General features: G+C 56.9%; 1 protein-coding gene across 7 annotated transcripts in view; it reads left to right on the top strand.

The window, feature by feature from the left end:
- Window positions 1-17423, top strand: part of ATP8B3 (ATPase phospholipid transporting 8B3) — a 30394-nt gene that overhangs the window by 11068 nt on the left and 1903 nt on the right. For all 7 annotated transcript variants that reach the window (XM_050770021.1, XM_050770022.1, XM_050770026.1 and 4 more), the window contains 18 exons: window positions 191-349; window positions 648-736; window positions 2587-2777; window positions 2882-3090; window positions 5556-5587; window positions 5680-5836; window positions 6306-6494; window positions 6583-6695; window positions 8876-9040; window positions 9149-9260; window positions 10519-10594; window positions 11191-11290; window positions 11477-11855; window positions 12026-12249; window positions 13944-14027; window positions 15407-15646; window positions 15817-15955; window positions 16193-16320. In XM_050770021.1, coding sequence (XP_050625978.1) covers window positions 191-349; window positions 648-736; window positions 2587-2777; window positions 2882-3090; window positions 5556-5587; window positions 5680-5836; window positions 6306-6494; window positions 6583-6695; window positions 8876-9040; window positions 9149-9260; window positions 10519-10594; window positions 11191-11290; window positions 11477-11855; window positions 12026-12249; window positions 13944-14027; window positions 15407-15646; window positions 15817-15955; window positions 16193-16320 — 2786 coding nt within the window. The remainder of the gene's footprint in view (window positions 1-190; window positions 350-647; window positions 737-2586; window positions 2778-2881; window positions 3091-5555; window positions 5588-5679; window positions 5837-6305; window positions 6495-6582; window positions 6696-8875; window positions 9041-9148; window positions 9261-10518; window positions 10595-11190; window positions 11291-11476; window positions 11856-12025; window positions 12250-13943; window positions 14028-15406; window positions 15647-15816; window positions 15956-16192; window positions 16321-17423) is intronic.

Consider the following 17423-nt stretch of genomic DNA (forward strand, 5'->3'; position numbering starts at 1 on the left):
TGAGGCCAGGCGGGGACAGGAGGGCTTTGGAGCCTTCCTGAGGCAGCCCTGTGCTGGGGCGCCAGAGGGCAAGTTTGGGGCACTGAGGGACTTGTGAGGGTGGCCAGAATGTTCTCACCTGCACCCGGCGCAGGGAACCTGGGGAGGAGGGCCTGAGCCCACTGACCACTGACCACCTGGCTGCCCACAGGCACGGTGACGTGTGAGGCGCCCAACAGCCGGTTGCACCACTTCGTGGGGTGCCTGGAATGGAATGACAAGAAATACTCCCTGGACATTGGCAACCTCCTCCTCCGAGGCTGCAGGATTCGCAACACAGACACCTGCTATGGAATGGTCATTTATGCTGGTACGGCTGCTCCAGGGTCCTGGAGTGGGAGCTGTCCCGATGGGGACGTGGTGGATGGATGTGGGGATGGGTGGGTGGATGGGTGCATGGATGGATAGACAAATAGATGGGTAGATGGGTGGGTGGGTGGATGGATGTGGGGATGGGTGGGTAGATGGATAGACAAATAGGTGAGTAGATGGGGGCGTGGTGGATGGATGTGGGATGGGTGAGTGATGGGTGGGTAGATGGGTGGGTGGACGGGTGGGTGGGTGGGTGGATGGATGGATAGATGGATACGTGTTTGCAAACCTTGCAGGTTTTGACACAAAAATTATGAAGAACTGTGGCAAGATCCATTTGAAGAGAACCAAGCTAGACCTCCTGATGAACAAGCTGGTGGTTGTGGTGAGCTGCCAACAAGTGCCCCTGCCCCAGGAACACAGACGAGGGTCGGTCAGGGATGTCATCTTCCAGGCCTCAGTTTCCTTCTTCTGCAAAATGTGTAGCCTGATCCTGTGGGCAGGTCTTTGGGCCAGAAAATCTTTCATTAAAGTAATTTAAAAAAAAAGTTTTATAAAATAATAATGATTATTTATTTAAATTATTATTTTTTTTAGAGATGGAGTCTTGCTTTGTCACCCAGGCACAATCTTGGTTCACTGCAACCTCTGCCTCCCGGGTTCAAGCAATTCTCCTGCCTCAGCCTCTCGAGTAGCTGGGACTATAGGTGCCTGCCGCCACTCCTGGCTAATTTTTTTGTATTTTAGTAGAAACGGGGTTTCACCATGTTGCCCAGGCTGGTCTTGAACTCCTGAGCTCAAGCAATCTGCCCTCCTCAGCCTCCCAAAGTGCTAGGATTACAGGCATGAGCCACCATCCCCAGCCAAAATAAATATTTTTTTTAGGCTGGGAGAGATGGCTTATGCCTGTAATCCCAGCACGTTCTGGGACCAAGGTGGGCGGATCACCTGAGGTTGGGAGTTTGAGACCAGCCTGAACAACATGGTGAAACCCCGTCTCTACAGAAAATTGAAAATTAGCTGGGTGTGGTGGCAGGCACCTGTAATCCCAGCTACTTGGGAGGCTGAGGCAGGAGAATCACTTGAACCCCGGAGGTGGAGGTTGCAGTGAGCTGAGATTGTGCCACTGTACTCCAGCCTGGGCAACAGAGCAAGACTCTGTCTCAAAAAAAAAAAAATAAAATAAAAATAAATAAATAAATAAACAAACAAAAATAAATGTTTTTCGGCTGGGGCCGGTGGCTCACGCCTGTAATCCCAGCACTTTGGGAGGCCGAGGCGAGTGGATCACGTGGTCAGGAGATCTAGACCATCCTGGCTAACACAGTGAAACCCTGTCTCTACTAAAAATACAAAAAATTAGCTGGGCATGGTGGTGGGCGCCTGTAGTCCCAGCTACTCAGGAGGCTGAGGCAGAGAATCGCGTGAACCCGGGAGGCAGAGCTTGTGTGAGCTGAGATCGTGCCACTGCACTCCAGCCTGGGCGACAGAGCGAGACTCTGTCTCAAAAAATAAATAAATAAATAAATAAATAAATAAATGTTTTTTGATCTCACTGTATTGCCCAGGATGGAGTGCAGTGGCGCCATAATAGCTCACTGCAGTCTCCTAGGCTCAAGCGATCCTCTGGCCTCAGCCTCCTGGGCAGCTGAGACTACAGGTGTGTGTCACCATGCCTGACTAAATTATTTTTTTTTTTTTTTTTTTTTTTTTTTTTTTTTTGAGACGGAGTCTTGCTCTGTCACCCAGGCTGGAGTGCAGTGGCCGGATCTCAGCTCACTGCAAGCTCCGCCTCCCGGGTTTACGCCATTCTCCTGCCTCAGCCTCCCGAGTAGCTGGGACTACAGGCGCCTGCCACCTCGCCCGGCTATTTTTTTGTATTTTTTAGTAGAGACGGGGTTTCACCGTGTTAGCCGGGATCGTCTCTCGATCTCCTGACCTCGTGATCCGCCCGTCTCGGCCTCCCAAAGTGCTGGGATTACAGGCTTGAGCCACCGCGCCCGGCCTAAATTATTTCTTAAGTTTTTCATCGAGAGGAGGTCTCACTTTGTCATCCAGGCTGGTCTTGAACTCCTGACCTCAAGCCACCCGCCTGCCTCAGCCTCCCGAAGTGCTGAGATTACAGGCGTGAGCCGCCGTGCCCAGCCCCAGCCTTATGTTTGTGTTCACCCCATCCCGATGGCAGAGTGGGGGACCCCTGCCCCCGTCACCCACCCCGTCGCGTCTGCCTTCCAGATCTTCATCTCCGTGGTGCTCATCTGCCTGGTGTTGGCCTTCAGCTTTGGTTTCTCCGTCAAAGAATTCAAAGGCCAGCACTACTACCTCTCAGGGCTGCACGTGAGCAGTGTGGCCGCAGAGGCCTTCTTCATCTTCTGGGGCTTCCTCATCCTGCTCAGTGTCACCATCCCGATGTCCATGTTCATCCTGTGAGTCCCTGCCAGCCGCACGCCCGGTGCAGACACAGAACGGGGAGGCATGGGGGAAGGCGCACAGCAGGCGGGGCTGACCGTGACCCCGAGTGCCTCTGCAGGTCCGAGTTCATCTACCTGGGGAACAGCGTCTTCATCAACTGGGACGTGCAGATGTACTACCAGCCGCAGGACGTGCCCGCCAAGGCCCGCAGCACCAGCCTCAACGACCACCTGGGCCAGGTGGAATACATCTTCTCGGACAAGACGGGCACGCTCACGCAGAACATCCTGACCTTCAACAAGTGCTGCATCAACGGCCGCATCTACGGTGTGGCCCCAACCCCTGAGCTCCCGGCTGGGTCCTCGATCTCCAAGGGGCTCGGGGTGCCCGAGAACCAGAGCCACGTCTGGCCCCAAGCCCAGCACCCCCGCCCGAATCAGAACCAGGGAACTGTAGCAAGATGGCCTGGTTTTTTTTTTTTTTTTAGAGGGGGCCAGCAAACTTTTTTTTTTTTTTCTCTTTGAGACGGAGTTCAGCTCTCGTTGCCCAGGCTGGAGTGCAGTGGTGCGATCTCAGCTCACTGCAACCTCCGCCTCCCGGGTTGATTCTTCTGCCTCGGCCTCCCGAGTAGCTGGGATTACAGTTGCATGCCACCCGGCCTGGCTAATTTTTGTACTTTTTTTCAGATGGGGTTTCACCATGTTGCCCAGGCTGGTCTCAAACTCCTGACTTCAGGTGATCTGCCTGCTTCAGCCTCCAAAATATTGGCATTACAGGCATGAGCCATCACACCTAGCCAAACTTTTAAACAGTATTTTTTTTTTTTTTTTTTGAGATGGGGCTTTGCTCTGTCGCTCAGGCTGGAGTGCAGTGGTACAATCATAGCTTACTGCAGCCTGCAATTCCTGGGCTCAGGCAATCTTCCCACTTCAGCTTCCCAAGTAGCCAGGACTACAGGAGCATGCCACCATATTCAGCTTATTTTTGTATTTTTTGTCAAGACAGGGTATCCCTACGTTGCCCGGGCTGGTCTTGAATTCCTGGGCTTAAGCGATCCGCCCGCCTCCGCTTCCCAAAGCGCTGGAATTACAGATGTGAGGATGTGAGCCACCATGCCCGGCCACTATTCCTCTTTTGACTTTCACAAGCCTTTATTTGTGAATGCTGAAATTCGAATTTCTTGGGTATTTCCCAGATTGCAAAACAGTTTATTTTTTTATTTATTTATTTTTTGAGACGGAGTCTCTGCCCAGGCTGGAGTGCAGTGGTGTGATCTTCGCTCACTGCAAGCTCCGCCTCCTGGGTTCACGCCATTCTGCCTCAGCCTCCCAGCCTCAGCGTCCACCACCACACCCAGCTAATTTTTTTGTATTTTCAGTAGAGACGGGGTTTCACTGTGTTAGCCAGGATGGTCTCGATCTCCTGACCTTGTGATCCGCCCACCTCGGCCTCCCAAAGTGCTGGGATTATAGGCGTGAGCCACCGCACCCGGCCACAAAATAATATTCTTCTTGCCATTTTTGTTCCTGACCATTTAAAAATCCAAAAGCAATTCTTAGCTCGCAGGCTGTACAAAAACTGACGATGTGGTGGGGTGTAGTTTGACAGCCCCGGGTCTAATTTATAACCAGGGCACATGGTTTGAACTGGGTCATAATTTAGTGTAGTGAGAAGTCCCCAAGAAATGGTTCAAGTTCAGCTATAGAAAAAGGGGCCCGAGGTTGAGGCGGGCAGATCACCTGAGGTCAGGAGTTTGAGAGCAGCCTGGCCAACATGGCGAAACCCTGTCTCTACTGAAAATACAAAAAAGTAGCCGGGCATGGTGGCGTGCACCCGTAGTCCCAGCTACTCAGGAGGCTGAGGCAGGAGAACTGCTTGAACCCAAAGGTAGAGGTTGCAGTGAACCAAGGTCAAGCCACTGCACTCCAGCCTGGGTGATAGAGAGAGACCCCATCTCAAAAAAAAAAAAAAAAAAAAAAAAAAAAAAAAAAAAGACACCACAAAGAGGTGGTGTGCACCTGTTGCCCCAGCAACTTGGAAGTCTGAAGAGGGAAGATGGCTTGAGCTCGGCAAGTTGAGGCTGCAGTGAGCTATGATCGCACCACTGCGCTCCAGCTTGGGCCACAGAGTAGGACCCCATCTCTAAGAACAATAAAGAATAAAAAGTGACTGGGCGCGGTGGCTACGCCTGTAATCCCAGCACTTTAGGAGGCCTAGGAGGGAGGATCACGAGGTCAGGCGTTTGAGACCAGCCTGGCCAACATGGTGAAACCCCATCTCTACTAAAAATACAAAAATGAGCCAGGCATGGTGACAGGCGCTGGTCATCCCAGCTACTCAGGAGGCTGAGACAGGAGAATCGCTTGAACCCAGGAGGCTGAGGTTGCAGTGACTGAGCTTGTGCCACTGCACTCCAGGATGAGCGACAGAGCAGGATTCTGTCTCAAAAATAAAAAAATAAATAAATAAATAAAAAAGAACAAAAACTCACCCCAGGAGTGGGAAACAAAATATGCCCCAGGGATGGGGCTGCATCCCGCTCCAGGCCGTCCTTTAGGGATCCCTGCGAGACAGGATGGGCGTGCTCCCCTCTTCCTGCTTTCTGCAGATGGTGGAAACCGAGGTCAGCTTTCGCCCCAAGATTGCTCGGGGCGTCGGTTCCAGGACCGCAGGCATGGCTCGTGTGGCTGCATCCGGTGGCCCCCAGAAGCCTGAGACTAGGGGGCAGGGGCTGTGGGATCCCGAATGGGGGGCCTGTGGGAGCAGGGGCCTGAAGCCATGTCTTTCCCCAGGGCCAGATTCGGAGGCCAGGACCCGACCCAAGGTGAGCCTGCCCGCCCTGCAGCGCGGGACGGTGAGGGGGATGGGGCACAGGGAGTGGCCCGCCCACAGCCCGCCGCGCCCCGCCGCCCCCAGGAGAACCCCTACCTCTGGAACAAGTTCGCCGACGGGAAGCTGCTTTTCCACAACGCGGCCCTGCTGAACCTCGTGCGGAGCAACAGGGACGCGGCGGTGCGCGAGTTCTGGCGCCTGCTGGCCATCTGCCACACGGTGATGGTGCGGGAGAGCCGCCGTGAGTGCCCCGGGCGCGCCCACCCGCCTCCCCATCTCTGAGGCCGCTCGGCCCCCGGGGCACGGCAGTGTCCCCGGCCCCACCGCTCACCCAGCCCATCTTCCAGGGCCCCCTTCACCTGGCTTAGGGGGCGCTGAGGCCGGTGACCCCAGCCCCACCTCGAGGGCGTCCGGGCCTGGAGCCCAGACGTGTTGCCCAGTACCGTGGCGGGAGGGCGGATGTGTCATCCTCACGGCTCAATAAAGGATGTCCAGACCTGCGGTTGGAGCCCCAGGATGTGTTGTTGAGCAGGAAGGTCGTCTAGACTCAAGTGCTCCCCTCCGTGCATTGGGCTGAGAGGTTGTCCAGGCGGGGATCCCCCGCCACACTCAATAACGGTGTAGCCCAGGCGGTGCCCATCTCCTCCCTGCACCGTGGAGATGGAGATGGGCTCCACCACGTGACCCCAAAACGGCCCCCTCCCCACCAGACCAGCTGTTGTACCAGGCAGCCTCCCCCGACGAGGGGGCGCTGGTCACCGCGGCCCGGAACTTCGGCTACGTGTTCCTGTCCCGCACCCAGGACACCATCACCATCGTGGAGCTGGGGGAGGAGCGGGTCTACCAGGTCCTGGCCATAATGGACTTCAACAGCATGCGCAAACGGATGTCGGTGCTGGGTAAGCCCGGCCGCCCAAGCCCTGGGCCCCCGTAGGCGGGTGGGCAAAGGGGGAGCCTCTGTGGGCAACAGGGCCTGTTCCCCCACAGTGCGAAAGCCAGAGGGCACCATCTGCCTCTACACCAAGGGCGCCGACACGGTCATCTTCCAACGCTTGCACAGGAGAGGGGCAACGGAATTTGCCACAGAGGCGGCCTTGGCTGTGAGTCCCTGCAGGGAGGAAGGCTGGTGTGTGTGTGTGTGTGTATGTAGGGACAGGAGGAGGAGGCAGGGGAGGAGACTGTACAGAGAAATGAATGGCTGCGGGTGCCTGGGATGGCTATGTACAGTTGGGTAGGTTGTGCACTGTACAAAACACCCTCCCCTGGCAACACACCACACACACACACACAGGTTGGAAGGCAGCTGAACTCCAAAGTGTCCCCCCACAGAGACAGTGTCTTTTTCTTTTCTTTTTTTTTTTTTGAGACAGAGTCTCGCTTAGTCGCCCAGGCTGGAGTGCAGTGGCGCGATCTCGGCTCACTGCAAGCTCCGCCTCCCGGGTTCACGCCATTCTCCTGCCTCAGCCTCCCGAGTAGCTGGGACTACAGGCGCCCGCCGCCTCGCCCGGCTAATTTTTTGCATTTTTAGTAGAGACAGGGTTTCACCGTGTTAGCCAGGATGGTCTCGATCTCCTGACCTTGTGATCCACCCGCCTCGGCCTCCCAAAGTGCTGGGATTACAGGCGTGAGCCACCGCGCCCGGCCCTTTCTTTTCTTTTTTTTGAGACAGAGTCTTGCTCTGTCGCCCAGGCTGGAGTGCAGTGGCGCGGTCCTGGCTTGTTGCAACCTCTGCCTCCCAGGTTCAGGTGATTCTCCTGCCTCAAGCCTCCCGAGGAGCTGGAATTACAAGCACACGCCACTGCACTCCAGCCTGGAGTGTCTACTCTCTGGGCCTGCCCAGTTTCCTCCCAGCCCCTAGAGGCCCCAACCCTGGGTCCGGCCCTTGAGAAATGAGGGGCCTAAAGCAGGGGCTCAGAGATCCCAAAATTGAGGGGTCAGAGGGAGAGGCCTGGGACTGGGGGAGCCCAGGTTGGGGAAGGCTCTGGGTAGGTGGACTGCATACAAGGTCATGAGGGATTGTTAGAATTTGCTATGCAGGCCGGGTGTGGTGGCTCCTGTCTGTAATCTCAGCGTTTTGAGGCTCAGGTGTGCAGCTTACTTAAGCCCTGGAATTCGAGACTAGCCCAGGCAACATGGTGAAACCACCTCTATTTAAAGAATATATATATAGAAAGAAATTAGCCAGGTGTGATGGCATGCGCCTATGATCCCAGCTGTTTGGAAGGTAGAGACAGTAGAATCGCTTGAGCCCAGGAGTTCGAGGCTGCAGTGAGCTATGATCGAGCCACTGCACTCCAGCCTGGGTGACAAAGTGAGACCCTGTCCCCCATCCCCGAAAAAAAATAAAGAATTTGCTGTGCAAAGCGTAGGGAAGGTGTTCCTGGCAGGGAAACAGTCCTCCAAGAAAGTCTGGAGGCAAAAGAGAGCTGAGAGTCTGGGGGTGGGAGCAGGTGTCTGAGACAGAGCAGGTGAGGAGCAGGGGTGGCTCAGTTTTCTTCTTTTTTGAAACGGAATCTTGCTCTGATACTCAGGTTGGAGTGCGATGGGGCAATCTCAGCTCACTGCAACCTCAGCCTCCCAGGTTCTAGGGATCCTCCCACCTCAGCCTCCTAAGTAGCTGGGATTCCAGGCGTGCACCACCACATCTGGCTAATTTTTTTGTGTGTTTTGACTGGAGGCGGGGTTTCACCATGTTGGTCAGTCTGGTCTCAAACTACTGGCCTCAAGTGATTCGCCTGCCTCAGCCTCCCAAAGTGCTGGGATTACAGGCGTGAGCCACCACGCCCGGCCCTTTTCCCCACTCTCTATTTCTTTTTTCTATTTTTTTTTTTTTTTGAGATGGAGTCTCGCTCTGTTGCCCAGGCTGGAGTGCAGTGGTGTGATCTCGGCTCACTGCAACCTCCGCCTCCTGGGTTCAAGCGATTCTCCTGCCTCAGCCTCTCAAGTAGCTGGGACTACAGGCGCCCGCCACCACGCCCGGCTAATCTTTGTATTTTTAGTAGAGACAGGGTTTCACCATGTTGGCCAACCTGGTCTGGAACTCCTGGCCTCCAATAATCCGCCTGCCTCAGCATCCCAAAGTGCTGGGACGACAGGTGTGAGCCACCACGCCCAGACTCAGACCAGTTTTCTGAGCCCCTTCAAGGCTGCTGTTGGCAGGGGAGGCAACAGGCTTTTGGTTGGGGAGCCCAGGCTCCGGAGCCCAGCAGGGGGTTGGGGAGGGCTGAGACTCAGATGTCGGCTTCAGGATGGTGACAGCTTCCACCTGCCTGGCCCCCAGGCCTTTGCCCAGGAGACCCTGCGGACACTGTGCCTGGCCTACAGGGAGGTGGCTGAGGACATTTACGAGGACTGGCGGCAGCGCCACCAGGAGGCCAGCCTCCGGCTGCAGAACCGGGCGCAGGCCCTGCAACAGGTGTACAACGAGTTGGAGCAGAACCTCAAGGTGGGTGGGCAGCAGGGCACCAAAGGGGGCCCTGGGACTCTCCTGCCCCTGCCAGGGAGCTGGGCGGCTGCTCAGCATCTTCCCCGTCCTGCCCTCCTCCCCCACCAGCTGCTGGGAGCCACAGCCATCGAGGACAGACTTCAGGACGGCGTTCCTGAAACCATCAAATGTCTCAAGAAGAGCAACATCAAAATATGGGTGCTCACTGGGGACAAGCAGGGTGAGTCCTGGGTGGCTTCAGGTGGCTGAGCCCCTGCAGCATGGATCTTCAAATTTCCCTGAAGTTTGAAGGCTCACGCCTGTCATCCCAGCACTTTGGGAGGCTGAGGCAGGTAGATCACTTGAGGTCAGAAGTTTGAGACCAGCAGGGCCAACAGGTTCAAACCCCGTCTCTACTCAAAATACAAAAATGGGCCTGGCCGGGTGTGGTGGTGCGCGTCGGTCATCTCAGCTACCCAGGAGGCTGAGGCAAGAGAATCGCTTGAACCTGGGAGGCGGAGGTTGCAGTGAACCAAGGTCGTGCCACTGCACTCCAGCCTGGGAGACAGAGTGAGACTGTCTCAAAAAAAAAAAAAAAAAAAAAAAAGGCTGCAACTCTCAGAAGGGCGCGGTGGCGCATGCCTGTGGTCTCAGTTTCTCCAGAGGCTGAGGCAGGAGGCTCACTTGTGCCCAGGAGGTTGAGGCTGCAGTGAACTATGATCGCGCCACTCCCCTCCAGCCTGGGTGACAGAGTGAGCCCTTGTCAAAAAAAAAAAAAAAAAAAAAAAAAAAAAAAGATTTTCAGGGTGCCCTCTGTTGGCCAGGAGCCAGCCCAGGGAAAAATATTCAATTATTTCCCTTCTGATTTAAAAAGATATTAAGGCCGGGCGCGGTGGCTCATGCCTGTAATCCCAGCACTTTGGGAGGCCGAGAGGGGCAGATCACGAGGTCAGGAGATCGAGACCATCCTGGCCAACACGGTGAAACCCCGTCTCTACTAAAAATACAAAAAAAATTAGCCGGGCGTAGTGGCCAGCGCCTGTAGTGCCAGCTACTCAGGAGGCTGAGGCAGGAGAATGGGGTGAATCCGGGAGGCAGAGCTTGCAGTGAGCCGAGATCCCGCCACTGCACTCCAGCCCGGGCGACTGAGGGAGACTCTGTCTCAAAAAAAAAAAAAAAAAAAAAAAGGTATTAAGACATTTTGTGGGTTCCTGAAGGCACCGTGGATCCTAGGCACATGTGCCTGATGATTCTGGCCTCAGACACGTCTCTGAGCAGCCCAGTTCCAGCCAGAACTGCAGTCAAAATCTCAGGGCTGGCTCTCATTGGCGAGCCTGGGTTACAAGCCCTTCTCTGAACCAATCACCATGGCCAGGGGGTGGGGCATGCGGCTGCCACTGGTCGGGCCAGGGTCCACTGGGTAGAGTGGGCGTGGCCCCCAGGCCGCCGGTGCAGGGCGGGTCACAGAGGGGCTGAGCAGGTCTGGTTCTGGTTCGCAGAGACCGCTGTTAACGTCGGCTTCGCCTGCGAGCTGCTGTCAGAGAATATGCTCATTCTGGAGGAGAAGGAGATTACGTAAGAAGTGTGGGGTTGGGGGGGGTGAGCAAGGGGAGTAGGGAGGTGAGGACAAGGGGCACCTGGCCCAGGTGCTTGTCTCATTGGACGGGGAGCCCGAGGCACAATGGGAAGCGGGAGATTGAGAGGGGAGAGAAGGGTAGGAGGAAGGAGTGGGGGAGTGGGCAGTGGAGGGAGCCTCAAGGGAAGGGGAAGGGGCAGGGGAGGGAGAGGGGGAGAGGCAGAGGAGGGGGAGGAGCAGAGGAGAGAGAGGGGAGGGGAGAGAGAGGGAAGGTGAGGGAGAGGGGTAGGGGCAGAGGTGGGGAAGTGGGCAGTGGAGGGTAGGCGGAGGGGCAGGGGAAAGGGGCGGGGAGGGACAGTGGATGGAGCGGGAGGGGAGAGGGAGGGGAGGCGAGAGGGAGGGGAGGGGAAGGCACAGGGGAAATGGGCAGGGGAGGGGAGGGGGAGGGGCAGAGGTGGGGGAGAGGGGGAGGGGGAGGGGCAGCGGTGAGGGAGTGGGCAGTGGAGGGGTTGGGAGGGGCAGTGGAGCTCCCTGGGAAGTGGGGAGAAGCCCGCCCCCTCCCCTGCCCCGCTGACCCCTGCGCCCGCCCCGACAGCCGCATCCTGGAGACCTACTGGGAAAGCAATAACGACTTTCTAACCAAGAAGTCCTTGTCGCAGGTCAAGTTGGCCTTGGTCATTAACGGAGACTTCCTGGTCAGTGTCGCTCAGGGTGGACGGCGGGGTCCCGGCGCCAGGGAGGGGCCTGGAGGGGCGGCGGGCTCGGGGTGGGGGCCTCAAAGGGCCCCGGGGTGGGGGCTGCTGGCAAGGCCGAGGGCCGGGCAGGGTCCAGGCTGGACTGGAGGCCGCGGCGCCTGGCACAATCCCCTCCCCGCCGGCCAGGACAAGCTGCTGGTGTCCCTGCGGAAGGAGCCGCGCGCCCTGGTGCAGAACGTGAACATGGATGAGGCGTGGCAGGAGCCCGGCCAGTCCAGGAGGGATTTCCTCTACGCCAGGCGCCTGTCCCTGCTGTGCCGGAGGTTCGGGCTCCCGCTGTCCGCGCCGCCGGCCGAGGATTCGGCCGACGATTCCGGAGCTCGCCGTCGGTCCGAGGTGCTGCAGGAGCGCGCCTTCGTGGACCTGGCGTCCAACTGCCAGGCGGTCATCTGCTGCCGCGTGACGCCCAAGCAGAAGGCCCTGATCGTGGCCCTGGTCAAGAAGTACCACCAGGTGGTGACCCTGGCCATCGGGGACGGCGCCAACGACGTCAACATGATTAAGAGTGGGTGGCGGCGGCAGGGCTGGGGGTGCCCGGGGCGAGTGGGGGCGGCTGATGGAGGTGGCGGTGGGACTGGGGGGACCTGAGGCCGGTGGGGGGGGTGCTGATGAGGGACGGAACGATGGGGGGTCTGGGGGCGTGCGAGGGGCTGACCCACTGCCTGTGCCCCGCAGCCGCGGACGTGGGCGTGGGGCTGGCCGGCCAGGAGGGCATGCAGGCTGTTCAGAACAGCGACTTCGTGCTGGGCCAGTTCTGCTTCCTGCAGCGCCTCCTGCTGGTGCACGGCCGCTGGTCCTACGTGCGGATCTGCAAGTTCCTGCGCTACTTCTTCTATAAGACCATGGCCAGCATGATGGTGCAGGTCTGGTTCGCCTGCTACAATGGCTTCACTGCCCAGGTGCGTCCCCCGGCCTGGCTGCCCCATCCATGACCAGGGCCTCTGGGGATGTCGTGCCCCTCCCATAGCTGCTAGGAGCAGCACTGGGCACACTGAGAACCCCGGAATCCTCGGTGGGCAGGGCTTGCCTGAGGCTACATGGCAAGGCTGCATTAGTGGAGGCCTAGAGTCCAGGTGAAGGGAAGTGATGGTCCCTGTCTAGCTCTGTGCCCAACAACTTCCAGGATATTTGTTTTGTTTTGTTTGAGACAGAGTCTCACTCTGTCACCCAGGCTGGAGTGCAATGGCACGATCTGGGCTCACTGCAGCCTCCGCCTCCCGGGTTCAGGTGATTCTCCTGCCTCCACCTCCCGAGTAGCTGGGATTACAGGCGTTGTACCATCAGGCCTGGCTAATTTTTGTATTTTTAGTAGAGACGGGGTTTCACCATGTTGGCCAGGCTGGTCTCAAACTCCTGACCTCAGGTGACCTGCCCACTCCAGCCTCCCAAAGTATTGGGATTACAGGCGTGAGCCACCGTGCCGGGCACACTCAGAGCTTTCAAGCAAGGGCAGGCACTGCACATGGACCTCCCCTTCTAGGGACAGTTGAGGGAACAAGACCTTGAACCCCAGAGAAGATCCGATGTGGGAGCTGGCGCTCCACTCAAGACTCTGAGCGGTATCATGACAAGGACTAGAAGAGGCCCAGGGCAGTGCTGTTCCCTGCGTGTAGGGAAGCTGTTGGGAGTCAGGTGCCTTTGAGAAGGAATGAGCCCCCATCACTAATACCTGGGCATTTGAGAGAGAGTTTTACGGAAACCCCTTAGTAAGTATATATTGGTTTCTGTTTTATTTTTATTATTATTATTTTTTGAGACAGAGTCTCGCTCTGTTGCCCAGGCTGGAGTGCAGTGGCACAATCTTGGCTCACTGCAACCTCCGCCTCCCGGGTTCAAGCGATCCTCCTGCCTCAGCCCCCCAGTGGCTGAGATTACAGGCGCCTGCCACCAAAACCAGCTAATTTTTGTATTTTTAGTAGAGACAGGGTTTTGCCATGTTGGCCAGTCTGGTCTTGAACTCCTGACCTTGTGATCTGCCCGCCTCAGCCTCCCAAAGTGTTGGGATTACAGGCATGAGCAATCACACCCAGCCTTTTTTTTTTTTTTTCTTTTTTAGGCAGAGTTTCACGCTTGTTGCCCAGGCTGGAGTGCAATGGTGTGATCTCGGCTCAGTGCAACCTCCATCTCCTAGGTTCAAGCGATTCTCCTGTCTCAGCCGCCCGAGTAGCTGGGATTACAGGAGCCCACCACCACACCCAGCTAATTTTTATATTTTTAGTAGAGATGGGGTTTCACCATGTTGGCCAGGCTGGTCTCAAACTCCTGGCCTCAAGTGATCTGCCCGCCTCAGCCTTCCAAAGTGCTGAGATTACAGGCATGAGCCACCGTGCCTGGCCTGTATCTTTTTTGAGGCCATCCAATTAAAACAAAAACTCAGAGGTGCCGTTATGAGGGAATTTGATCATGCTTTCCTCCCTCCCTTTATCTTCCCACCTTTATCAGTCCACACTTCACCCCACCCCAGTCCCAGCCCCAACCTTGAGTGTAACTCGACTTTCTACCTCACCCAGAACCCTCCCTGGGTGCCCGCTTGGCAGGCTCCTTGGGTGTCTGGAGGCTGACTTGTTCTTCTTGCCTTTCTCCCCCGGCTCAGCCCCTGTATGAAGGATGGTTCCTGGCTCTTTTCAACCTCCTGTACAGCACCCTGCCAGTTCTCTACATTGGGCTCTTTGAGCAGGTGAGCAGGGCAAGGCTGGGTCTCTGCTCAGCCTCTCCTCCTCTCCTCTGCTCCTTGGGGAGAGGGGGGCTGGGAGACCTTCAGGCCATGGGGTGGGGCTCAAGGGGTGCAGTCCAGTACCTCTCCCTACCCACTGCCATTGACCTCCTCCCACTGGAGCCTATGCTCATCCCGGGGCCGTCCAGCTCCTCCTGTGTGTGGGAGCCCCCACCCTGTGCTGGAGCCCCTGGGCCTCTGTCTACCCATCCATGCAATGGGGAGAGGGGATCAGAGCAGATGACTCTGCTAGGTTTATCATCCCCCAGCTCCAAGAGGCCCCAGCTATGCGATCTGGAGTTGGGAGGGTGGGTCACATGGAACGTTCCAGATGATGGAAGTGTCCCACACCTATGCAATCCAGCACAGAAGCCGGCAGCCACATGTGCCCAGTGAGGAACGCTTGTGCTGCGGCCGATGTGACCCAGGGACCGGATTTTACATCTCATTTCATGTTTGCTAGAACCGTTTTTTTTTTTTTAGCTCGCAACAGGATCTCGCTCTGTTGCCCAGGCTGGAGTGCAGTGGCACAGTCTCAGCTCACTGCAACCTCTGCCTTCCGGGTTCAAGTGATTCTCCTGCCTCAGCCTCCCAAGTAGCTGGGATTACAGGCGCGCACCACCATGCCCGGCTAATTTTTTTTATTTTTAGTAGAGATAGGATTTCACCATGTTGGCCAGGCTGGTCTTGAACTCCTGACCTCAGGTGATCCCTCCGCCTTGGCCTCCCCAAGTGCTGGGATTACAGGCATGAGCCACCGTGCCCGGCCTTGCTGGCATCTTTAACCGTGGTGGAATACAAATCATGTAAACTACCCTGTCTCAGCCAGACTCATGCATACAGCTCAGCAGCACCCAGTGCATTCGTGTGGCCACGTGACCAACCTCCAGGGCTCTTTCCATTGCATTTTATTTTATTCTGTAGATGAGGTCCCATTCTCTCACCCAGGCTGGAGTGCAGTGGTGCGATCACAGCTCACTGCAGCCTCCACTCCTGGGCTCAAATGATCCTCCTGCCTCAGCCTCCCAAGTAGATGGGATTACAGGTGCCCACCACCACACCTGGCCACTTTAAAAGGTTTTTTTTAGAAATGGGAGGTCTCACTATGTTGTCCAGGCTGATCTCAAACTCCTGGCCTTAAGCGATCCTCCCACCTTGACCTCCTAAAGTGCTGAGATTACAGGCGTGTGCCACCGTGCCTGGCCTTCCTTGGTTTTAATTCGCTTAAACTCAAAGAGCCGCACACAGAGAGTGGCCACCCTACTGGCCTGCCCAAGGAGGTCCTGATCTCTGTTGGGGGTCCCCCATCCCCCACAATCCCAAGAGCTTCCCCTTGCCCCCAGGACGTGAGCGCGGAGCAGAGCCTGGAGCAGCCGGAGCTGTACTTGGCGGGGCAGAAGGACGAGCTCTTCAACTACTGGGTCTTCGTCCAAGCCATCGCCCACGGCGTGGCCACCTCTCTGGTCAACTTCTTCATGACGCTGTGGATCAGCCACGACACGGCGGGACCTGCCAGCTTCAGCGACCACCAGTCCTTTGCGGTCGTGGTGGCCTTGTCCGGCCTGCTGTCCATCACCATGGAGGTGGGCAAGGTCCTCACCTCCCCGGGGCCTTGGACACGGCCTATGGAGGCCTCCTCCCCCCGGGACCACTGCTTTGGGGGCCTTGCTGGGTGCCCTCCCTGGACCCTAGGGGTGGGTGTCCTGGTGCAAGCTCCGCCGGGCCCCGGATTCACCCCATGCTGCCTGTCCAGGTCATTCTTATCATCAAGTACTGGACTGTCCTGTGCGTGGTGACCATCGTTCTCAGCCTGGGTTTCTACGCCATCATGACCACCATCACCCAGAGCTTGTGGCTCTTCAGAGTATCCCCCAAGACCTTCCCGTTTCTGTGTGAGCCCCCGTGGGGAAGTGTGATGGGCGGTCGTGGTGCCGGGGGTCCCTGATGGAAGAGGTGGCAGGTTGCTCATGACAGTCGTCTGGCAAAGTGTCCCGGGGAACGGGCTCCTTTATAAACCAGGCACAAAGGCACCAGGGCGCTCCGTGGCCTGGGGGCATCTTCGGGGCTGGGGGCAGGGAAGGCGGCACAGGCTCCCAGCAGGCTCTGCTGTGACCCCGCCCTGCCCCCAGACGCTGACCGCAGTGTGCTGTCCTCCCCCTCCATCCTGCTGGTGGTCCTGCTGAGCGTGTCCATAAACACCTTCCCTGTCCTGGCCCTCCGGGTCATCTTCCCAGCCCTCAAGAAGCTGCTCGCCAAGGTGAGGTGGGCCTGGGCCTGGGGTCCTCACCCGGTACATTCCAGGACCCTGGTGGGGGAGCCACGCAGGGTGTAGGGACTGCAAGGTGTCCCAGCCCCTCTCGACCCTCCAAGACACTGGGCTGGGGGGAAGGGTGGGTGCGGAGCCCTGACACATGCCCAGTGCCCCCGGGACCCGATTCCCCAAGAAGGGAGACCTCCCTTCCCAGACAAAGCAGCAGAAAGCACCCAAAGGCCACCCTGGGTTCCAATGCTGATGCCATTGGACTCTTAAGGTTTTATTTATTTATTTATTTTTATTTTTTGAGAGGGGTCTTGTGCTGTCACCCAGACTGGAGTGCAGTGGCACAATCTCGGCTCGCTGCAACCTCCATCTACTGGGTTCAAGCAATTCTCCTTCCTTAACCTCCCAAGCAGCTGGGATTACAGGCACACACCACCACGTCCAGCTAATTTTTGTATTTTTAGTAGAGACGGTGTTTCATTATGTTGGCCAGGCTAGTCTCAAACTCCTGACCTCAAGTGATTTGCCCGCCTCAGCCTCCCAAACTGCTGGGATTATAGGAGTGAGCCACCGCGCCCGGCCTTAATGTTTCTATTTAATTAATTGATTTATTTAGAGAGAGCGTCTCACTCTGTTGCCTAGGTGGGAGTGCAGTGGCGTGATCACGGCTCACTGAAGCCTCAACCTCCCAGGCTCAAGTGATCCTCCCACCTCAGCCTCCCAAGTAGCTGAGGCCACAGGCATGCACCACCATGCCCAGCTAATTTTTTAGCTTTTTTCTAGAGATGGAGTATCATTATGGTGCCCAGGCTGGTTCGAATTCCCCGGCTCACGCAATCCTCCTGCCTCGGCCTCAACATGTTGAGATTTCAGGCATGAGCCACACCGTGCCCAGCCGACACCGTCAGATTCTACCCTGAATGATCTAGGGCTTGGGGACTGAGATGACGGAAACAATCTTGAAGTGGTTTAGGCAAAAGGAGGAACTTGGAAACAAGAGTCCATCGACAGACGAGTGGGTCAACACAGCGTGCTCCATCCGTGCAATGAAACACGCCTGAGCCATGAGAAGGAGTGAGGCTCTGACAAAGGCCACAGCA

This window comes from Macaca thibetana, chromosome 19 (genome assembly GCF_024542745.1).
Source record: "Macaca thibetana thibetana isolate TM-01 chromosome 19, ASM2454274v1, whole genome shotgun sequence".
NCBI classification, from domain to species: Eukaryota; Metazoa; Chordata; class Mammalia; order Primates; family Cercopithecidae; genus Macaca; species Macaca thibetana.